The sequence below is a fragment of the Chanodichthys erythropterus genome, chromosome 10 (assembly GCF_024489055.1).
Source record: "Chanodichthys erythropterus isolate Z2021 chromosome 10, ASM2448905v1, whole genome shotgun sequence".
Classification (NCBI taxonomy): Eukaryota; Metazoa; Chordata; class Actinopteri; order Cypriniformes; family Xenocyprididae; genus Chanodichthys; species Chanodichthys erythropterus.
The window spans coordinates 36,055,300-36,076,554 of record NC_090230.1 but is presented as its reverse complement, the minus strand read 5'-3'; the positions used below and the strand labels follow the sequence as shown (position 1 = coordinate 36,076,554).

The 21,255-nt window shown below is 35.6% G+C and overlaps 2 protein-coding genes across 5 annotated transcripts in view; one reads left to right on the top strand and one right to left on the bottom strand.

Moving 5' to 3' along the window:
* rnf34b (ring finger protein 34b) overlaps window positions 1-17,959 on the top strand; it is a 29,209-nt gene extending 11,250 nt beyond the window's left edge. The window contains exons 2-7 of one of the 2 annotated variants that reach the window (XM_067399084.1): window positions 1,596-1,820; window positions 5,029-5,472; window positions 9,788-9,850; window positions 10,127-10,328; window positions 13,803-13,832; window positions 17,026-17,959. In XM_067399084.1, coding sequence (XP_067255185.1) covers window positions 1,596-1,820; window positions 5,029-5,472; window positions 9,788-9,850; window positions 10,127-10,328; window positions 13,803-13,832; window positions 17,026-17,216 — 1,155 coding nt within the window. In that variant the 3' untranslated portion in view covers window positions 17,217-17,959. The remainder of the gene's footprint in view (window positions 1-1,595; window positions 1,821-5,028; window positions 5,473-9,787; window positions 9,851-10,126; window positions 10,329-13,802; window positions 13,833-17,025) is intronic. The other variant, XM_067399085.1, reaches the window with a different exon arrangement.
* Window positions 17,960-20,115: 2,156 nt separating this feature from the next.
* The window catches only part of kdm2bb (lysine (K)-specific demethylase 2Bb), a 30,345-nt gene continuing 29,205 nt past the window's right edge, over window positions 20,116-21,255 (bottom strand). For 2 of the 3 annotated variants that reach the window (XM_067397557.1, XM_067397558.1), the window contains exon 21: window positions 20,116-21,180. In XM_067397557.1, the coding sequence (XP_067253658.1) occupies window positions 20,999-21,180 (182 nt within the window). In that variant the 3' untranslated portion in view covers window positions 20,116-20,998. The remainder of the gene's footprint in view (window positions 21,181-21,255) is intronic. The other variant, XM_067397559.1, reaches the window with a different exon arrangement.

Genomic DNA, 21,255 nt, shown 5'->3' with positions numbered 1-21,255 from the left:
TATCCATTTGTGTCTATAGATTTCAATTACAATACATATTTTTTTAAAGGCTGTTTTTATCAAAATTAGTTTTTTTCCTCCTACACTAAGCCATATATCTTATATCTTACTTACACCAAACTTTACAGTTTTATTCCTATCTATATTCTGAAGGTTTTTACAGGGGGATTTGTTCATATATAATTTGCGAGATTATATACAACATTTTATTTAAAAAAAAATTGTGAATGTTTTTTTTTTTTTTTTTTTTCTGAATTATGGAGTGATAAAAAGAAATACCCCAAACCCTCTCTGTAAAATCCTTTGACATGTCAAAAAAAAAAAAAAAATGAAACAAGTATTCTGAACCTGACTTCATCCAATGTTCAGATTTTTGTACTAGAATTTTATGCAAATTAGTGCATTTTTTAAAGTAAATAATGCATCATTTGCATATTTAAACATAACATTTTAGAAAACCTGTAATACAAAAAATGTTTGCAATTCTTATTGTAATCAATCCACTGGGGAACTATGGTGAAAACTATTAGTTAATTTTTTTACCCTAGACATCTGCAGTGTCTCACCTTTTTTCCAACAGGTTTAGTAGCAAGTACATTAGATATCCATAAGAACTCTATATTTCAGAGTTGCATATGTGCTTTTTTTTTTTTTTTGGGCCATGCAGAAAACATTTAACCTAGTTTTTCATTGCTTCTGTACAACCTTTAGTAGGGAGTTGCTTTATTGAAATAAATTATTATTGTGGTACAATCTATTCCAGATAAACAACAAATAAAAATAACTCTGGTTGCTTTACATTTAATCAGATCATCATTTTCTCTATCTAAGTAGGCCAGAAAAATCTGCAAAGTGAACCAGACCGTATGTCAGCGGTATTATGACACATCCAGCAGAGTGAAACCAACATGATCTAAATTTACACCTTTAAGTAAATGAAAGCTCTTAAAAACCCCAGATCATTAGACCTTTGGAGAGTAAGAATACTCCTGGTAATGTCTACTTTTATGATTACTATGAAAGCATTGTTTGGTTTGCACATGCATTTGGCTGTAACCTGAGAGACATCCATTAATCTCAGCTGTTTAGCTCGTACAGTCATTTTGCTCTGCCAACACCGTTTTAACACTCTAAATGCTTGCTACAATTAGCCGGACCTTTTCTTGCCCTAACAGCCATTTACACTGTATCATGTTCCTTGAGGATTTCACTTAAGTACTGCAAAGTGTTGAGTTGTTTCAGATGATCACTTGCAGAGTTTATGAGTGTTGAGTGGATTTAGTTGTTTATGATGTACAAGTTACATAACGTGAAGATCAGTAAACTATTGATTTTTTTTTTTTTTTCTTTCTTTTAATGTTTTTGTAAAGATTCTCTTATACTCACCAAGGCTGCATTTATTTGATCAGTAAAAACAGTAATATTGTGAAATATAATTACAATTTAAAATAACTGTTTTTATATTTTAGTATATTTTAAAATGTTATTTATTCCTGTGTTGCAAAGTGGAATTTTGGCACAAAATTCTGCCCTCTGTGGTGAAGTACAGGATCATTTTTGCCATTGCTTTATCTGAACATGTCGTTGTTCTCCAGGCGGGGGCCTCCTCTATGTGGGCGTCATGTTGCGGGCTGCTTAATGAGGTGATGGGCACAGGGGCGGTCCGCACCCAGCAGCCAGGCTTTGGAGCCGGAGCCGGGCCGTTCCGCTTCGCCCCAAGTGCTGGTTACTCCACCTACCCACCCAGCAGCACCACCTCAGGAAGCGCAGGCCTGGCATGCAAAGCCTGCGGACTGGCCTTCTCTGTGTTCAGACGAAAGGTAGGATGCCTGGGGTTATGGCCTAATTCACACCTTGTGTAATAATCTAAATTACTGGCTAGCAATGTACAGTAAAATCTAAGCACACTTCATGCACTGCTGTCACTGTAATATTTCACTGTAACATTAGTCAAATAGCTGGAATTATTTATATGATAAATAATTTGCCAAGATGATATGTTATAACAGGCCTATTATACTACTATTACTGTTATTATTACCAGTAATTTATTTCATCTTAATTTACAAGTAAAAACGTCACAATTACAGCCTTACTAAGCAATGTTGCAAACCGTCCCTTTGCACCAACTGGTGATGATTTCAAGAATGAGTGCCACATGTGGATGCATTGTATTTAACACTGCGGTCTAGCAACAGCGGTATACTCGGTGCTAATAGGCATTTTGGTTGACTACATACTGTATGTATTACTCCTGACGAGAAGTGCAGGAAACATTGATCTGCCATGTCTAAATCAGAAGTGATGAAAGATCCAAGCATTAACTTTTCCACAAAGCATCAGTTTTTTGAAATCCTATCAGCACTTTCACACCTGTCTGCAGACGCTCAGATGCCCAGACAGTGCGATACATCTGCAGATGCTCACATCAGCACACAGACTTGATGGATAGACCTGACATTAACCCAGAGTGCAATGGTTTGATTGAACAGCTCATTCATCAGCAGGGTGGCATTTGATAAGAACCACTGAGCTTGCCAACAGAGATGCCACAACTGCTTCTGAGAGTCAGACAGTGTCTTGAAAAATGATGTTCACACCGCAGTGATGTTGAAATGGTGCTAGTGTCTGTATTCTGTCAGTGTCATTCAAAACTAAAGCATGACGTAATTAACTCACTGGTCTAATGCAAACATAATAGTTGGCTTTTTAAAGCTATACTATGTAACGGTTGAAGCATAAAATTACAAGTTAATTGCGGAGAATCATTGTTTTGGGAGTTACATCCCATTCCTTTATTTACGGATATGATGCACGGAAACACGCATAGGCGAATGATGAAACGTATGCGTTCCTCTGGAAATCCATCAGTAAGAGTAAAATCATTCCTTGGAAGGTGCAGCTATATGCGCCTGTCACGTGACCTGTCCCGGTTATATGTGACTACCTGGAGATCCATAATCACATCACTAAGAAACTACAACTAACTGTTTGAATTAATGATTCAATGACTCACTCATAAATACTTCACTTGTTTCATGTAACACAATTGTTATTTTACATTCAAAAGGTGATTTATTCTATTTTGATTGTTTCCGTAGACATCAGTGTTTATATCTGAACTATAAACTTTTTTCCCCCCAGTACTTCTGTGATAATTTGAATATTTGTAACACAGATATAACGATTCTGTGTGCGTGGTTGAAAAGACTGTTTCATACTTATACATACCTATACATAATAACTGCTCTCTCTGGCTAAGCAGCAGCACAAATATTCTGGTGTTAATTTTGTAAAAGGTTTAATAGACACAGGCGAATCGTTGTCATTTATGAATGAGAATGCATGGGTGTTTGAATCGAGATTGCGATCTTTTAAAGGTGCCCAAGAATGCTTTTTCACAAGATGTAATATTAGTCTAAGGTGTCCCCTGAATGTGTCTGTGAAGTTTCAGCTCAAAATACCCCATAGATTTTTTTTAATAAATTTTTTTAACTGCCTATTTTGGGGCATCATTAACTATACACTGATTTTGGCAGCGCCGCCCCTTTAAATCGCGTGCTCCCTGCCACACGAGCTCTCGATTATAATACAGTGAATTTACAAAGTTCACACAGCTAATATAACCCTCAAATGGATCTTTACAAGATGTTCGTCATGCATGCTTCGAATTATGTGAGTAAAGTATTTATTTTGACGTTTACGTTTGATTCTGTATGAGTTTGAGGCTGTGCTCCGTGGCTAACGGCTAATGCTACATTGTTGGAGAGATTTATAAAGAATGAAGTTGTGTTTATGAATTATACAGACTGCAAGTGTTTAATAATGAAAATAGCGACAGCTCTTGTCTCTGTGAATACAGTAATAAACGATGGTAACTTTAACCACATTTAACAGTACATTAGCAACATGCTAACAAAACATTTAGAAAGACAATTTACAAATATCACTAAAAATATCATGATATCATGGATCATGTCAGTTATTATCGCTCCATCTGCCATTTTTCTCTGTTGTTCTTGCTTGCTTACCTTGTCTGTGCACAGATCCAGACATTAATACTGCCTTTCCTTGTGTAATGCCTTGAACATGGGCTGGCATATGCAAATATTGGGGTCATACATATTAACGATCCCGACTGTTACGTAACAGTCGGTGTTATGTTGAGATCCGCGTGTTTTCCGGAAGTCTTTTAAACAAATGAGATTTATATAAGAAGGAGGAAGCAATGGAGTTTGAGACTTACCGTATGTCATTTCCATGTACTGAACTCTTGTTATTTAACTATGCCAATATAAATTCAATTTTTGATTCTAGGGCACCTTTAAAGATTAATAGTGCAGCTCTACTACAGATTTATAAAACTGATCAAAGATCAGGTAAAAAACATATAGACACTGGTTCATGGGTTCACAGAGATCAGCAAGCAGTGGGGGTGAAATATTGAAATTTTCGAAATGCATTATTCTATACTATTTTAGTTGTATAAATAGTGCAAGTAGTGCGTTCACTCTGAAAATTCCAAAAAGAAAAAATGTACTTTAAACACCCGAATGATGCAAATAACTTCATGCACTCAACTGTTGTAGCTTTCCTTATGTAGCAGAGTACTCACACTTAATAAATTACTTTGCTGCACTATATTCATTCGGTTTCGTGATTCTTTGTCTAGCAAATTGTTTGTATGTATTTCTTTTTAATGTCAATTTTTTTTTTAAATGTTAGATCTCTGTACCCCTAGACCGCTCCGGGAGTCGTAAAATTTATGGGGGCTCGTCCGGGATCAAAAATACCCGCCCTAAGACATTAAAAATGTTATTAAAGATTGTGGACCATTATAAAGTTTTAAAAACCTTGTGGTGAGGCAAGCTCTTACGAAATTATTAAGAGCACTATATTTGAAAGGTTGGTTTCGAAAATGCCCATCCCTCTTATGATGGACTCTCTCATTATTCAATTTTGTTAATTTTGAACAAAAAAAAGTTACGTAGTGTAGCTTTATTTATTCATCTCTCTCTCTCTTCACAGCACGTTTGCTCGGACTGCAAGAAGAGCTTCTGCTCGCTGTGTTCTGTGCTGCAGGAAAACCTGCGGCGCTGCGCCACCTGCCACCTGCTGTGGGGCACGGCCTTCCAGCGGCCCAGGTTAATGCGACTCCGCGTTAAAGACCTGCGGCAGTACCTCACGCTGCGAAACATCAACACGGACACATGCAGGGAGAAAGAGGACCTGGTGGACCTGGTGCTCTGCCATCTGGGTGCCGAGCTGGAGATCGGGGAAGATGAGGAGGAGGAGGAGGAGGAAGAAGAGGAGGCGGTAGCAGACACGGACAGTCTACCATCACTTCCGCGCGCTCTCTCCACACTGCCTGCTTCCACAGCACGCTCCTCCTCCCAGCAGTCGGTGCTGTCCGTAGCCGCATCTCAGGGAGAAGCTCTCAGTCGCAGCGATAGCTCAGGGACAACCAATCAGGTGAGGCGCTTTCTTTCAGTCACTGTTTTCACATGCATGATTGCACCACCAGAACCTCAGTCGGTGGCTAATATTCTTATTTCCTTTTAATTTAGCAGACACTTTTAGGCTATGTTCACACTGTCAGTTTTTTGGATTGACAACCGCATTTACTTAAAGTTGTGAGTCCCATTCACACAGCAACTTACAGTAGCGTTTTGAATACTGTCTGTATGAAAGTGCAATGGCAGTCAAGCCTGTATTCTCTTATCAGTAACCATAGCGACAGTGACCAAAGTAATATCAAAGATGGTAACATCCATAAAACTGAAAAGCCTTATCACTTTTGACACAACAAGAGTCCAAAGCGCTCGAGTTCATCCATCAAATCTTCATTAACCGACAGCAGCTTTTATATCCGATGGAGAACAGTAACTGGATCTAAAACATTCAGATGACACACAGCTCATATCTCCGTCACTGAAAGTTACTGAAACCACACATGAAAACCCGTAACACAGGGTAGCCATGCATTTGTGCAGCACAGAACGTGACACAACTAGTTGTTGGGTCCGGTTCCGTGTGATTTTCCAAGAATTCGGTTATGAGTCCTAAAATTTACAGGTGTGAGTTTGGTTATAGAATTCGGTTGTCACTCCTGTGAATAACTGAACTGTGTGTGAACGCAAACCGTATTAAAGCATTAGTTCACTTCAGAATTAAAATTTCCTAACAATTTACTCACCCCATGTCATCCAAGATGTTCATGTCTTTTTTTCTTCAAGGTTTTTGAGGAAAACATTCCAGGATTTTTCTACATATGGTGGACTTAAACAGTTACAACGTATTGAAGGTCCAAATTGCAGTTTCAGTGCAGCTTCAAAGGGCTCTACATGATCCCAGATGAAGAATAAGTGTCTTATCTAGTGAAACGATCTGTCATTTTCTAAAAAAAAAAATAAAAAAAATCACATTTTAACCACAAAATGCTCATCTTGCACTGCACCACGCATGACGTAATCACGTAGTAAAGATCACGTGTGACGTAGGCAAAAGTACCAATCCAGTGTCCACAAAGTGAACATGCAAAGACTAAGTTAAATGGACTTTACAAAAAAAGGTAAAACAATGATGCCGGATGATTTTGAAGATGGAGGAGAAAATGAGATGGAGGTTTTCGCCCTACCGCGGTACTTCCGCCTATGTCACACGTGGCCTTTCCAATGTGATTACGTAATGCGTGGCGCATCGCAGAGCAGTGTATTTGTGGTTAAAAAGTGTATACATTTTTTTTTTTTTTTTAAGAAAATGACCAATCGTTTTGCTAGACAAGACCCTTATTCCTTGTCTGGGATCGTGTAGAGCCCTTTGAAGCTTCACTGAAACTGACATTTGGACCTTCAACCCATTGGTAACTGTTGAAGTCCTCTATATGGAGAAAAATCCTGGAATGTTTTCCTCAAAAACCTTAATTTCTTTTCGACTAAAAAAGGAAAGATATAAAAATCTTGGATGACATGGGGGTGAGTAAATCATCAAATTTTAATTCTGAAGTGAACTAATCCTTTAAGGATTCAAATAGAGGACTGACAAACGTATTCTCTTGCTGTGTGAACATGGATTTATTCAAAGCAACTTAAAAATAAGGAAAATCACAAGCAGTTTGTCATGAGAACAGAACAATATTTGCAGTACAAAATACCAAACAGAAAGAAAAAAGACCTTTTTTTTTCATTTTACTCATTTTTAACAAACAAGTCAAATTTATATGATACATTTTTCTCATTTACTATAAGACGTGGTTCAGCATTTATAATCAATAAGATATTTTCATTAAATTAAATGTATTACCTAATGTGGCAATTTACAACATTTTCAAAAAACATTTTAATGCATATAATTATTTACAATATTTATTTTATATTTTTTATAACTAAATATTTTGAAAACAGATCAGTGTTTACACATTTACAATCTTCAACCTTTAAAATATCTTACCTAAAATTGCACATTAAGTAACCAACATTTTTTCTAATGTATTGCTTTAACATTACTGTCAATTATTATCTTTTACATTTTTGTTTCATTAAGTCACATTTAATTTGTTTTTATGTCATTCACTATCACTTTCTGACTACATAAGCAAGGATTTTTTCTCAATCTGAATTTTTTTTTAGACCGATCTATTGACTCCTGTTCTCTGTAGTTATTAAGCTGCTTACAACCCTCAGTTAGCAGACACTCATCCGCTCTGACGTGCTTTGATGCGACGTGACCGCGTGGATACTTGAAACAGCTGTACCCCACCAGGCTAGCCGTGACGTTTAAGCCTTTCCTTTTTATTTAGATGTGACATGCTGAGCGTGTTACATAATGTTGGAATAGGTTGTCCGACAATTCCTGAATGACTTAGTACACTTACAGTTGAACAGCACAGCCATTAAAGTGCTTTTTAAGAGGAAAATGACTAAGTTTGATAACTAAGTAAATTCACCCTGAAGTTTTAAAGAGTGCGTCTGTGTGTTCAGGAAGAGACTGTGATGGTCTAGTGTGACTTTAGAGCCTGAGTTGGCAGACTGACCCATTCATTATTAATACGCAGCCAGCCAGCAAAGCTGCACGATGTCTGTATGTGGCCCGTGTGTGAGATCTCGGTCCATGTGCTGAGCCCTCTCATAAAGACACAGTCATTCTTCTGCAAGACAGCAGACAGGACGGACACTGAGCCATTAGCTAATTGTTCTGAATGCGGCAAATAGGAAAAGAGAGAGACCAACAAACCATCCGAACGCTGTCTGCACACACAGTCCTTATGTGAATGATACAGGGAAGAAAATATTGCAATCAGTGGGAATGAGTGATTGAATCTGTAATGTGTTGTTATTTGATGTGCAGTTGCAGAACTGAGGAAAGCTAATTGTGAAAATGTGATGGTAGATGATTTAATTTAAATGCACTTAAACAGAGTAGTTTTTATGGAGATTTAAAGTGAATCTCACTTTTTTTAAGTGGGGAAAAAAAAAGGATTTTGAAACTTAAAAATACATGAATGCGCAATGTTCTCAAGAATTGCATGAAAGACTTCTTCTCATTTTACTCATATTTGGCAAGGTAAATCTTTCCAAAACCAATAGAATAGTTATTTTTTTTATGATTTACTTTAGGATGTGTTTTACAATTTATAATCAGTAAAATTAATTAAATTAAATGTAATTCTTAATGAGGCAATTTTAGTACAAAATAATATATATTTATTTATTATTTACAATATATACTTGAATAATATATGGTGATGTATCTGAAGAGTATTTTTGCAATGCATCTCAATTTTTATTATTTATATTATATTATATTATATTTATTATATTATATTATATTATATTATATTATATTTATTATATTATATTATATTATATTATATTATATTTATTATATTATATTATATTATATATTATATTATATTATATTTATTATATTATATTATATTATATTATATTATATTTATTATATTATATTATATTATATTATATTATATTATATTATATTATATTATATTATATTATATTATATTATATTATATTATATTATATTATATTATATTACAAATGATGTCCTTTGAACTTTCTATTCATCAATAAATCCTGGGGGAAAAAATCCTGTCTTCCAAAAAAATATTAAGCAACACAACTGTTTTGGACATTGATGATAATAATAATAAAAATAACAATAACTATTATTATTAATAATAATAATAAATGTCTCTTGAATAGCAAATCAGCATATTAGAATGATTTCTGAAGGATCATGTGACACTGAAGACTGGAGTAATGATGTTAAAAAAATTTAGCTTTGCATCCCAGGAATTAAATTTTAAAATGATCAATTCTATATTCAGATAGAAAACAATTATTTTGAATTGTGATATTTCACAACATTACTGCTTTTACTGTATTTTTCTTTTAAATTTTTCACTGACTTTTGACTGTACAAACTTTTGAACAATAGTATATTATATATAATATTTTTTATGTTTATTTTCGCTATGTATAACATGTTTGTGTTTTAAATATGGCTTGAATTTATATTCTAAAACTTAAATTAAAAGATTTAATATATAAGATCAAGTAAGTGGTCAGATATACCAGATTTTACCAATCCACCATTTATTACATTTATTCATTTAGCATATGATTTTATATGAACTACAAACACTAAAGAGGAGAGATGATGGGATCTGAACTCACAGCACCCGTGTGATCACCACACAGAACACGCGTTCTGACTTCAACCGGTTTTAATCTGATCTAAGATCTTGATTTCTGTGTTTTATCTTCAGGACCATGGAGATGCTGCATCAGTTTCTCTCCTCAACCTGGAGCCTCATGACGACATACTCGAGGTGAGACAAACCATCCCTGTGTTCACTTCTGACAAAATCAGCATGCCTTGAGTGATTGGGTGACGATTGGGTTACTTTAAAACCCCTCGATTCTCTCAGCATCCATTAACATTAATAATTCAGTGGCATCCAATAACTGCTTAGTGTTTGGCAAATACCTCAGAAGAACATCTACAAGTTTAAAAATTAGCAGTCTGGTGTAATATCACTATGGGCTACAGTTAAATGCTATAACCCGTCCTTTCACACGTCTCTGTTGACGTCTGTCCCGAGCAGGCGAGCCCAGCGACGCAGAGACGCGCACGTGCCTCCCTCTCGGACCTGTCCCGCGAGGACGACATTGAGAGCCTGACAGTGCGGCAGCTGAAAGAGATTCTCGCCCGCAACTTCGTCAACTATTCAGGCTGCTGTGAGAAATGGGAGCTGGTGGAGCGGGTCCATCGTCTTTACAGAGAGAATGAACTCAACAGAAGATCAAGTAAGACTCAATGTGACGCATATAAGTTTAGACTCTACCTAAAGTGGTCTACTTACACTGTGGTTGTTTCTGAAACATCTAGGCCCTGTTTACACCCAGTATTAAAATGTGTTGTGGTCTATTGGATCACAAGTAGACCAGAAAGAAAGGGGAGGGTCTATGGACGGGTAAATTAATGTGTTTTTTCCAATCTTTCGAACTAATGGACAAAATTAGCTTGCAAAATTTACATATGAATATGACTGGAGATGACGAAAAACATATGGAGAGCCTCAGCTTTAATTTCTGCTCTCTTAGCCGCAAGACCACGGAAAACAGCATGAGTGTGTGTTAGAAATCAGGAATGGTGCGAAAACATTGTGTTTAGTACGTTTTTCATCTTCAAACCAAACTTGGGTCGACAAAGTCTGGCTAGTGCACATCCCATAATGTTTACGCATTAGGCCAGTAGGCGGAGAGATGGTCTTTTGAGGCTGTTTGAACCCATTCAACCACATGAGTGTTTACACTACGAAAGCAATCCGGTCAAATGCGTTTTTGACTACTTTGGAAGTGGTTGAAAGTGGACAAGCTCAAAACATTTTAGACCCTGTCGTCCACTTATGATCCGATCGACCAAAACACATATTAAAACCAGGTGTAAACAGGGCCCTATATTCGCCCAAAATATTCATAAGCTGAAAGGGAATGATAGAGACTTTAGTTGATTCAATACATTATTCAATTTTAATAATTCAATTAAATTCCCATTGATTATCATGTATAAAAAATGAAATTTGTTAGCAAAGCTTACAATGCATTCACCCATAACAGCACAACAGCAATAGATATAACCATGACACAATAAGTATAACACATAACAATACAATACAACAACTTTTGCATGTACAAATATTGCACATCATTATCTTGCAGTGGCCCTAATATACAATTAGTGTAATTGAAATATATCCATTCAAAGTGCAATTGAGTGTTCAGAGTAACAGTATTAATTTCTAGTATGGCTCTGGGGTAGAAACTGTTCTTAAATCTGTTTGTCCGTGATACAGTGGACCTGAAGTGCCTACCAGTGGGCAGCCGGACAAACAGATGATCTCCAGGGTGAAATGGGTTTTTCAGTATGTTAGCTGTTCTACTTAGACAACGAGTGCTGAATAAGGCTTCCAGGGAGGGCAGTGGGCAGCCGATGATCTTCTGGGCTGTACTGATGACCCTCTGGAGGGCTCTCCTGTCTGCTGCTGAGTATCTGGCATACCACAAAGAGGTGCAGTTTGTTAGCACACTCTCGTTGGAACAGAATGGAAGGATGCCAGCAGTTTTACTTGCAGTTGATTTTGGTTGGAGATTCTCAGGAAGTGGAGTCTCTGCTCTGCCTTCTTGACTATTGGTGTGGTTTTTATGGAAGCTTGTTTCCACCACTGAATAAAAAGTAAACAAGGTATAATTGTGACTTTTTATCTCACAATTCGCACTCTTTTTTTACCCTCAGAATTGCGATATAAACTCGCAATTGGGAGTTATAAAGTCAGAATTGGGAGTTATAGTCAGTCTTTTTTCCTCAGAATTGGACTTTATAACTTGCAGTTGTGAGTTTATATCTCTCAATTCTGAAAAAAGAAGTCAGAATTGCGAGATGTAAATTCGCAATTATGATAAAAACGTCAGAATTGTGAGATAAAGTCGCAATTACCTTTTTTTTATTTTTTATTTAGAGGTGGAAACAAGCTTCCATAGGTTTTTGGTAGCCCAGCAGAAATCTGCAGAGATATATTTGCCCAGGAAACTGAAAACTGACAATTTCCACATAATGCATAAAGGCCCAGGGACTGCACTGCTCTTTTGGAAGTTTATTATGAGTTCTTTTGTTTTTAAAGGTGCCCTAGAATCAAAAATTGAATTTATCTTGGCATAGTTGAATAGCAAGAGTTCAGTATATGGAAATGACATACATTGAGTTTCGAACACCATTGTTTCCTCCTTGTTATATAAATCTCATTTGTTTAAAAGACCTCCGAAGAACAGGCGAATCTCAACATAACACTGACTGTTACGTAACAGTCGGGGTGTACGCCCCAATATTTGCATAATGCCAGCCCATGTTCAAGGCATTACACAAGGGCAGCCAGTATTAAAGTCCGGATCTGTGCACAGCTGAATCATCAGACTAGGTAAGCAAGCAAGGACAATAGTGAAAAATGGCAGACGGAGCGATAATAACTGACATGATCCATGATTACATGATATTTTTAGTGATATTTGTAAATTGTCTTTCTAAATGTTTCGTTAACATGTTGCTAATGTACTGTTAAATGTGGTTAAAGTTACCATCGTTTATTACTGTATTCACGGAGACAAGAGCCGTTTCTATTTTCATTATTAAACACTTGCAGTCTGTATAATTCATAAACACAACTTCATTCTTTATAAATCTCTCCAACAGTGTGTAATGTTAGCTTTAACCACGGAGCACCATCAAACTCATTCAGAATCAATGTAAACATCCAAATAAATACTATACTCACATGATCCGACGGGATTTAAAGGGGCCGCGCGCTGAATCTGTGCATAGTTAATGATGCCCCAAAATAGGCAGTTAAAAAAAAAAAAAAAAAATCTATGGGGTATTTTGAAACTTCACAGACACATTCAGGGGACACCTTAGACTTATATTACATCTTGTAAAAACTGGTTCTAGGGCACCTTTAAAGAGTTCAGTATGAGACTATTGTCTGAACACCACACTGCCAGTCTTTGGACTTCGTCCCTATAAGCTGTCTCATCTTCTACTTAGATAAGTCCGACCACAGTTGCATCATCTGCAGACTTAATAATGGTGTTTGTGGGATGAGTGAGGACACAGTCATGAGTGTAGAGAGCATAACGAAGGGGGCTCAGCACAGAGTCCTGTGGGGCACCCGTGCCGAGTGTGAGGATGGAGGACAGATGGGGGTCCAGTCTAACAGTCTTGGGGTGATTTGTCAAAAAGTCCTTGATCAGATGGCAAATATATTGGTCACAAAACTTGCTGACTTTTCCCCCAATCTGAATTCTGTCAAAAAATGCTTCTTTTTTTTTTAAGCAGATGATCCTTCTTATAGAAGATATCATGAAGATGTTTTAATTAGTAGAATAGTGCATGAAATGTTCCTTGGTAACTTTATGTAACAGACCATTTTATCTTCTACTGGCTGTATAATTGGCAAAATAATGAGAGGGAAACTCTGTGGTCAGCTTTTGTTGATGTTCAGGCTGAAAAGAGCTCAGCTGGCATTTCATAATAAGAGCGATGGATGAGAAAGAACGCAGTCATTTTATCACAGTCTTCAAATATTTTTGCCAGACTGCATGTGAGAAAAAACAACATGAAATTGAATCAGTCAAGGATCGGCCCCAAATCAGCTGTAGCTAATATGATTTTCAAACAGGCTTGTGCTCTCCATAAAATTGATTCTTCTTATTTTCTTTTCCTTGCAGTGGAAAATGTTAGCAACAGCCTAGCTGCAGGTAAGCCAACCTGTTTTGATACATTGAACTTGACAGTGTTAGTTTAGTATTTGTTTTGAATATCATTTACGTTTATATACAAAAGTTTGGAACCACTAAGATTTTTAATGTTTTTAAAATAAGTTTACGGCTACATTTATTTAATTAAAAATACAGTATAAACAGTAATATTGTGAAATATTATTACAATTTAAAATAACTGTTTTCTATTTAAATATATTTGACAAAGTAATTTATTCCTGTGATGGCAAAGCTGAATTTTCAGCATCATTACTCCAGTCTTCAGTGTCACATGATCCTTCAGAAATCATTCTAATATGCTGATCTGCTGCTCAAGAAACATGTAATGTGTACAATTGTACAAAATATTTGTGTACAATATCTTTTTTCAGGATTATTTGATGAATAGAAAGTTCAAAAGAACAGTGTTTATCTGAAATCTAATCTTTTGTAACATTATAAATGTCTTTACTGCCATTTAATGCATCCTTGCTGAATAAAAGTATTCATTTCTTTAATTTCTTTTCCAAAAAAAAAAAAAAAAAAAAAAATTCTACTTTCTATTCATCAAGGAATCCTGAAAAAAAAAGTATAAAACTGTTTTCAACATTGAAAATAATCATAAATGTTTATTGAGCAGCAAATCAGCAGAATGATTTCTGAAGGATCATGTGACACTGAAGACTGGAGTAACGATGCTGAAAATTCAGCTTTGCACCAAAGGAATAAATTACTTTGTCAAATATATTTAAATAGTACACAGTTATTTTAAATTGTAAAAATATTTTCACAATATTACTGTTTTTTACTGTATTTTTAATTAAATAAATGTAGCCTTGGTGAGCAGACGAAACTTCTTTTAAAAACATTAAAAATCTTAGTGGTTCCAAACTTTTGGACTGTATATATATATATATATATATAAAATATAGAGCATTCATTTATTTTAATTTTAGTTTTTTAGCTTTTAGTTTTAGTATATTTTTTAGTAACTTAAACTTATTTTATTTCCATTAGTTGCCAAGGCAACATTTCTTATTTTTGCTGTGTAATTTTACTTTATTTCAGCTTTATTTCAGTTAACAAAAAACATTTTAATAGCTTTTCGTTTTAGTTAACAATAACAACATTTTTTAAACAAATGTTTAAATGCATAAATATTCAAATAAAAACATTAAATCGGTGTTTACAAATGTATACAAATATCAAAACCTGACTACCCTTGATTAATTACTAACCTAGTGAATTATGAACTGTGAAAAATTAAAAAACATAACTTAGGGTAACAATTTCAAGTGTGAGAAGACATTAAATGCATGTGAGCTTTTTGACAGTGCTATCCAATGCTAATAATGCTAACTCTACCATTACTATGTTTGTCAATCAAAGTCATAGCTTACCCTCCTCCTATATGCAATGGAGGTATCGGAGGTAAGACTCAGCCTTTTTTTAATGCGGCTCGAACATCATCATTACCATCATCTCATCACCATGAATGATGCATGCTGGGAGAGTTTGATATGTGGTTCTCACGTGCATATGATCCCATTTGTGTCATGAATTGTGCTCCTAATGTGATCTGTCTGTCTTTTTATAGCTTGTCACATTACTGTAATTGCACCTTGCCATCATTAATTATATTAACGATTAACAATGCTTGGAAAACAGCCTAAAATGATCCGAAGATTATTGCTGTCCAGTCTGAGACAAAATATTAAGTGGCTTTTTGGAGAAGGACCAAGCTTCAGATGCTTTAAGGATGTGCCCAATTTCGATTTTTATAGGGCAATTAATTGAGATAATAAGACTGACATCAGCAAATACTGGATTAGTCTGCCGTACAGGAGAGTTGAAAGCACATACTGTATATGATTCATTTAATGTTCTGACCGCTGAGATTGACTGGCTAGAAAGATGTCAAATGAGAAAGTATGTTAAAGGAGTCCGCCATTTTGAAATGTGTTATAAATTTTAGTATCTCTTAAACGATTTGACATATCGGCACAAAATTAGGTGGGGATCATTCAGATAGTGTTTCAGATTTTTGCATAAATGCTGATAACTTTTCAAAACATTGTCCAAATTGTCCTCTATGTCCTTACGTTCCTTGGCGTATGCCGATTCTGACAATATCTCATTTATCAATTTCCATCATTTTGTTTGTCCACCATTTTGAAGTGATGGAAAAACACTTTTTTTCGTGACTCCTCCTACAAATTTGGTCCAATTTTGTCCAAAATATGATCAAATAATCTTTTGACTGAGCCGCACAGAAATGACTGAACAGATTTTTTTATATTTGCTACCATTCCCGAGAAATACCTCTTCGAAGTTGACCAAGCCTGTGTTTGTTGTCTTATGTTAGTTAGCTTAGCATGCTAATTGGTTAGCATGTTAATGATTTGTCATTCTTTCTAATGTTTTTGCTCTTCTTGCTTTTGCTTCTTGCTTGCAGCTATATTTTATAAAATAGTTTTAATTTTCTCTAAAAAAAAATTTGCATGCTCAAATAATGAACATTTTTAAAGTTTTTTTTGTCCTTAAACAAAATATTAACAATTCAACATGCATGGCCGATATAATTTCCATCATAATTGTTTTTATTGTAAACACTTTCTCTCTGTTTGTGCATCATCAAAAATGTCTTCAGTGGAGTTTTAAGATGTATTGAACATGTACCATTTCTTAAACATTTTAATTCAAATGAAAATTGACCACATTTTTACTGCTCAAAATTTCAGTAACACTTTACAAGAAGGTTCATTTGTTAACATTAGTTAATGTATTAACTAACAATGAGCAATACATTTGTTACTGTATTTACTAATCTTCCTTAATGTTAGTTAATAAAAATCCAGTTGTTCATTGTTTGTTCGTGTTAGTTCACAGTGCATTAACTAATGTTAACAAGATTTTAATAATGTATTAGTAAACGTTGAAATTAACATTAACCAAGATTAATGAATGCTGTAGAAGTGCAGTTCATTATTAGTTCATGTTTACTAATGATTGTATTGTAAAGTGTTACCAAAATGTCTTCAAAAATGTCATTGTCTATGCAGCTACAGTATGTACAAAAAAAAATCTTTCCCAAAGTAAAAAAGGCAAACCTCATTACACACGAGCAGAACAGGCGCACAAGATCGATAGACTTTTAAACAAGATCTCAAACTATCCATATATTTTCTTGCAGATGGTGTGCAAGTAGCTCAGCTGGGCGGCGTTGATGAGAACCTGTGCCGTATCTGCATGGATGCCGTGATAGACTGCGTTCTGCTGGAGTGCGGTCACATGGTCACCTGCACCAAGTGCGGCAAGAGGATGAACGAGTGCCCCATCTGCAGGCAGTATGTGGTGCGGGCGGTGCACGTCTTCAAGTCTTAACCACGAGCATCACCTCTACTGAAAGACCAGCACACGAGATGGTTCCTGCTGGACTGAGCAGGCCGGGGCCGTGACTGGATCAAGAGACTGCCCCTTTAGTTTCACACTGGGTTAAAGTCGTGGAAACCGGTACTGCGCACACCTTACTTACAGAACGAGAATTTCCTGCTGCACATTTTTATTTGGTCATTCATTGACACTTTTATGAGTTTCTGTGGATACTAACCCAGGGAAGATGGATTTTAGAGGAATAAAGTATAAAAATATGAAAGTTTAAATGGTTTACATTCCTGTAAACATTTTGGAAATGTGTTATTGTATGTGCAATATTAGAAATCTTTACGTGTGCGAGTGTAGAGAAACCGATTGCCATTAAGATGCATGTTGTCGTAGCAACAGTGAAGACCAATGCCGTGAAGGGGAAACGTAGGTGCCAAAGTAGAAATGTGCAGAACGGCTTCTGGTTTGTTTTTTCGTGCTATATTATTAATAAGCGTGTTATTTTCATGTATTGGCATACCACAATTCAGCATCCGTGACAGAGGATCAAATAACCAGCTAGCTGTTATTTATAGCAAGATGATGAGAAACGGTATCGTATTTTTCAGAGTCACTGGAATCCAGCATCTGCCGTTATGTAGCTTATTACTGGAACCTCAATTACTTTTTTTATCTTGATCAAATTTTGCATTATCTGTCAAACATCAAGTTTGTCTCCATTGTTCTGCATAAACAAGATACTTAAAGGATTAGTTCACTTTCAAATAAAATTTTCCTGATAATTTACTCACTCCCATGTCATCCAAGATGTTCACGTCTTTTTATATCTTGTCGAAAAGAAATGAAGGTTTTTGATGAAAACATTCCAGGATTATTCTCCTTATAGTGGACTTCAATGGACTCCAAACGGTTGAAGGTCAAAATTACAGTTTCAGTGCAGCTTCAAAGGGCTTTAAATGATCCCAGACGAGGAATAAGGGTCTTATCTAGCGAAACGATCGGTCATTAAAAAAAAAAAAAAAGTAAATGTATATGCTTTATATAAACAAATGATCACCTTCCAAGTGCTTCCGCCAAAACCGCACTGTCGTATTCTTCAAAAAGCTTACGCTGTACGTCCTATGCCTTCCCTATTCTACGTACGGAACGAACGTAGTGCCAGTTCCATTTTTTCCGTAAGTAGTATAGAGAACGCGTAGGACATGCAGCGTAAGCTTTTTGAAGAATACGAAAGTGCGGTTTTGGCGGAAACACTTGGAAGGCGATCATTTATGTATATGCTTTATATAAATTAATTTTTTTTTTAGAAAATGAGATGGTTTCTCTAGATAAGACCCTTATTCCTCATCTGGTATGTTTAAAGCTCTTTGAAGCTGCACTGAAACTGTAATTTTGACCTTCAGCCTTTTGGAGTCCATTGAAGTCCACTATAAGGAGAAAAATCCTGGAACGTTTATCAAAAACCTTAATTTCTTTTGGACTGAAGAAAGAAAGGCATGAACATCTTGGATGACATGGGGGTGAGTAAATTATCAGGAAAATTTTATTTGAAAGTGGACTAATCCTTTAAAGATGTGCTGATTTTTAACTCATAATAGGGTGGGTATCAGGGTAATGGAAGTTAGTCCGGCCACCATAAGTAAGGTTCACCTTTATTTTTTAATCACAAAATATTAATCTCCAGCAATACCATGAAAGACATCCGTTTTTTGGTGTGGTGTGTTGTACATTTACATGGCATCAAAGATTTCCACAAGCGGTGCTACATGGATTTACGCGTCACAGTTCTCTATTGCATTTGCTCAATAGCAATTTACTTTAAGTTGAATGAACTCTTTCTTTACCTTTTTGTGAATTAATTTTCTAGATCAGTTTAAGATTAATTGATTCCTCCAGATGCCCTTTGTTGCTGTGAATTCTGTAGTCAAATGCAAGTTATAATGTCTGTGGTATTGCCTAGACAAATATAAAGGAAAATTTAATCAATTAAACATACATGATTTTATATACATGTGAAAAAGATGTACGTACATGAAGTATATGGATATATTTTCCTCTTTTCTCCAGATTTTCTTTTAAATGTTTCATCCCCCTTCAGCGTTCCAGTTTTTCCTTGAATGTAAACAACACTGATTTTGTTGTTTATCTTTTGAATCAGTCAAAAAATAATGCTACAGTAGAATTTTGCATTCTGGTGTCACATTCATGTATTTCTATAATCAGACTGTTTTTTGCTTCTAAAACATCTCCACACCCGTCTGCCCAACACTGACACTGTGCTTATGTGTATGTTTCTAATGCTGCTATCTCTAAAAGATGTCACTTGGTAGTAGGTAACTACTTTAGCTGAGCAGACAATGGACAAGACTACACTCTAAATGACTTAAAACTGAGCGCTGGAAGACGTTTTGGGATTTGGTCTTTGTATTTTGGAATGTTGAACTTTTTATTTTGGTAATTCAAAGATGATTTATTAAATTTAATAAAATATGGTACCTTGAACTAACAAAATAAAGATTTTTCTCATTCAGTTTACTCTTTTTTTTCTGAGGCGCAAACGGAAAAATGCTGAACTGCGCCCTCTAATGGCTGTTAAGTGCAACGCAGACACAGTCATGAGAATAGAACACGTTACACTCAGTCAGACGTCGTCAGCAGATAGAATTTTAAATATATTAATGACAATACCGCGATAGAGTGTTGCTGATTATTCTGGAGAACGAATTCATCAAGGTAAGCCTGTCTGTATGAGGTAAGCTGTCCTATATTCAATTTCAAGCCTCAACACGAGCGGCAAAAAATAGGCGGGAATCGATCTTAATATATGAATCTTGTATGATTGAAGTAATTTTATGACCATTTTGTTCACACACACAAAATATCAAGTTGTTCATACAGTCAAGAATTCCGTTAAGCAAAACATAAATACTGGAAAAAATAACTATTTATTCAGGTCAAACAGTGCAAATACGTTTCCCCCCAGATATATACATATTAAAGAAGCCAAGGTAAGTAATATAGTCGTATGGAAAAGAGAATGTACCTATAGAACAATTTATAACATTAAAGAACATCACATCTTAAATTAACATTACAGAAACATCTGCACAGTTACTATAGCTAGTATAGATAGGAATCTGCTTAACTTCCTACTGCGTAGAAAAAAAAAGGAACTTTGTACTGACTGAATACTGTCAATAAAGTCTAAATATATATGAGTGCATTTAATACTGCACAAAGTGTGAAATCCCTTCTGATACAAAAAATTAATACTGCATGACGCTTAACGTTTGCATGGTAACGAAAAAAGCACATGCATCTTGAATTTTTCTTTTCTGAGAAAGAAAATAACAGTCAGTTTTGTCACTGCAACACTGCACTGACTATAAAAACCTTTTTTTATATAACATTTATGCAAAATATATGGGTAAACATGCCTTTCAACAGCATTTTAACGTTGGCACGCTCTGCCAGATGTGCCATGTAAACTTAAAAATCAATAAATGTTTGCTTTAGCAGCACAAAAAAAAAAAAAAAAAAAACAGATTGAAAGGCTGAATTGGCCACTAGAGATGAATACATTTCTTCACTTGTGAGCTCTGGCTACGAGTTCAGGCATTTGCTTGGAGTGTGTTGTTTAGCAATTAGCCATTTTTCTCTGCTGGTTTTCTGTTGAGTGTGTTAGCCTCCACACATCCTGTGTTGAAAAAGTGTAGAAAATGGAGGGCGAAATTGTTAGTTCCCTGGGTCGTAGTTCAAGTTATTGTCAGTGTCTTTGTTGACTAGCTCAGTTTGCTCAGTAGTTTTTCCTCAACAAGTCCAAACTGCACGCTGACAGACATCTCTGCGATGAACTGCTCACAACCCTCTTTGGTCACCTGCTTGCAGTACCGCAGGTCAATGTGACAAATGTTTCCGCAGCGCTTGAAATAGGTCAATGACAGGTCTGTAACTCTGTTACAAACTGTGGAGAAAAGAAATAGGAATTTAGAGCCCAATTATGTTAACGCTTGACCTTAGAAGCAAAGTGAAGAAGCAA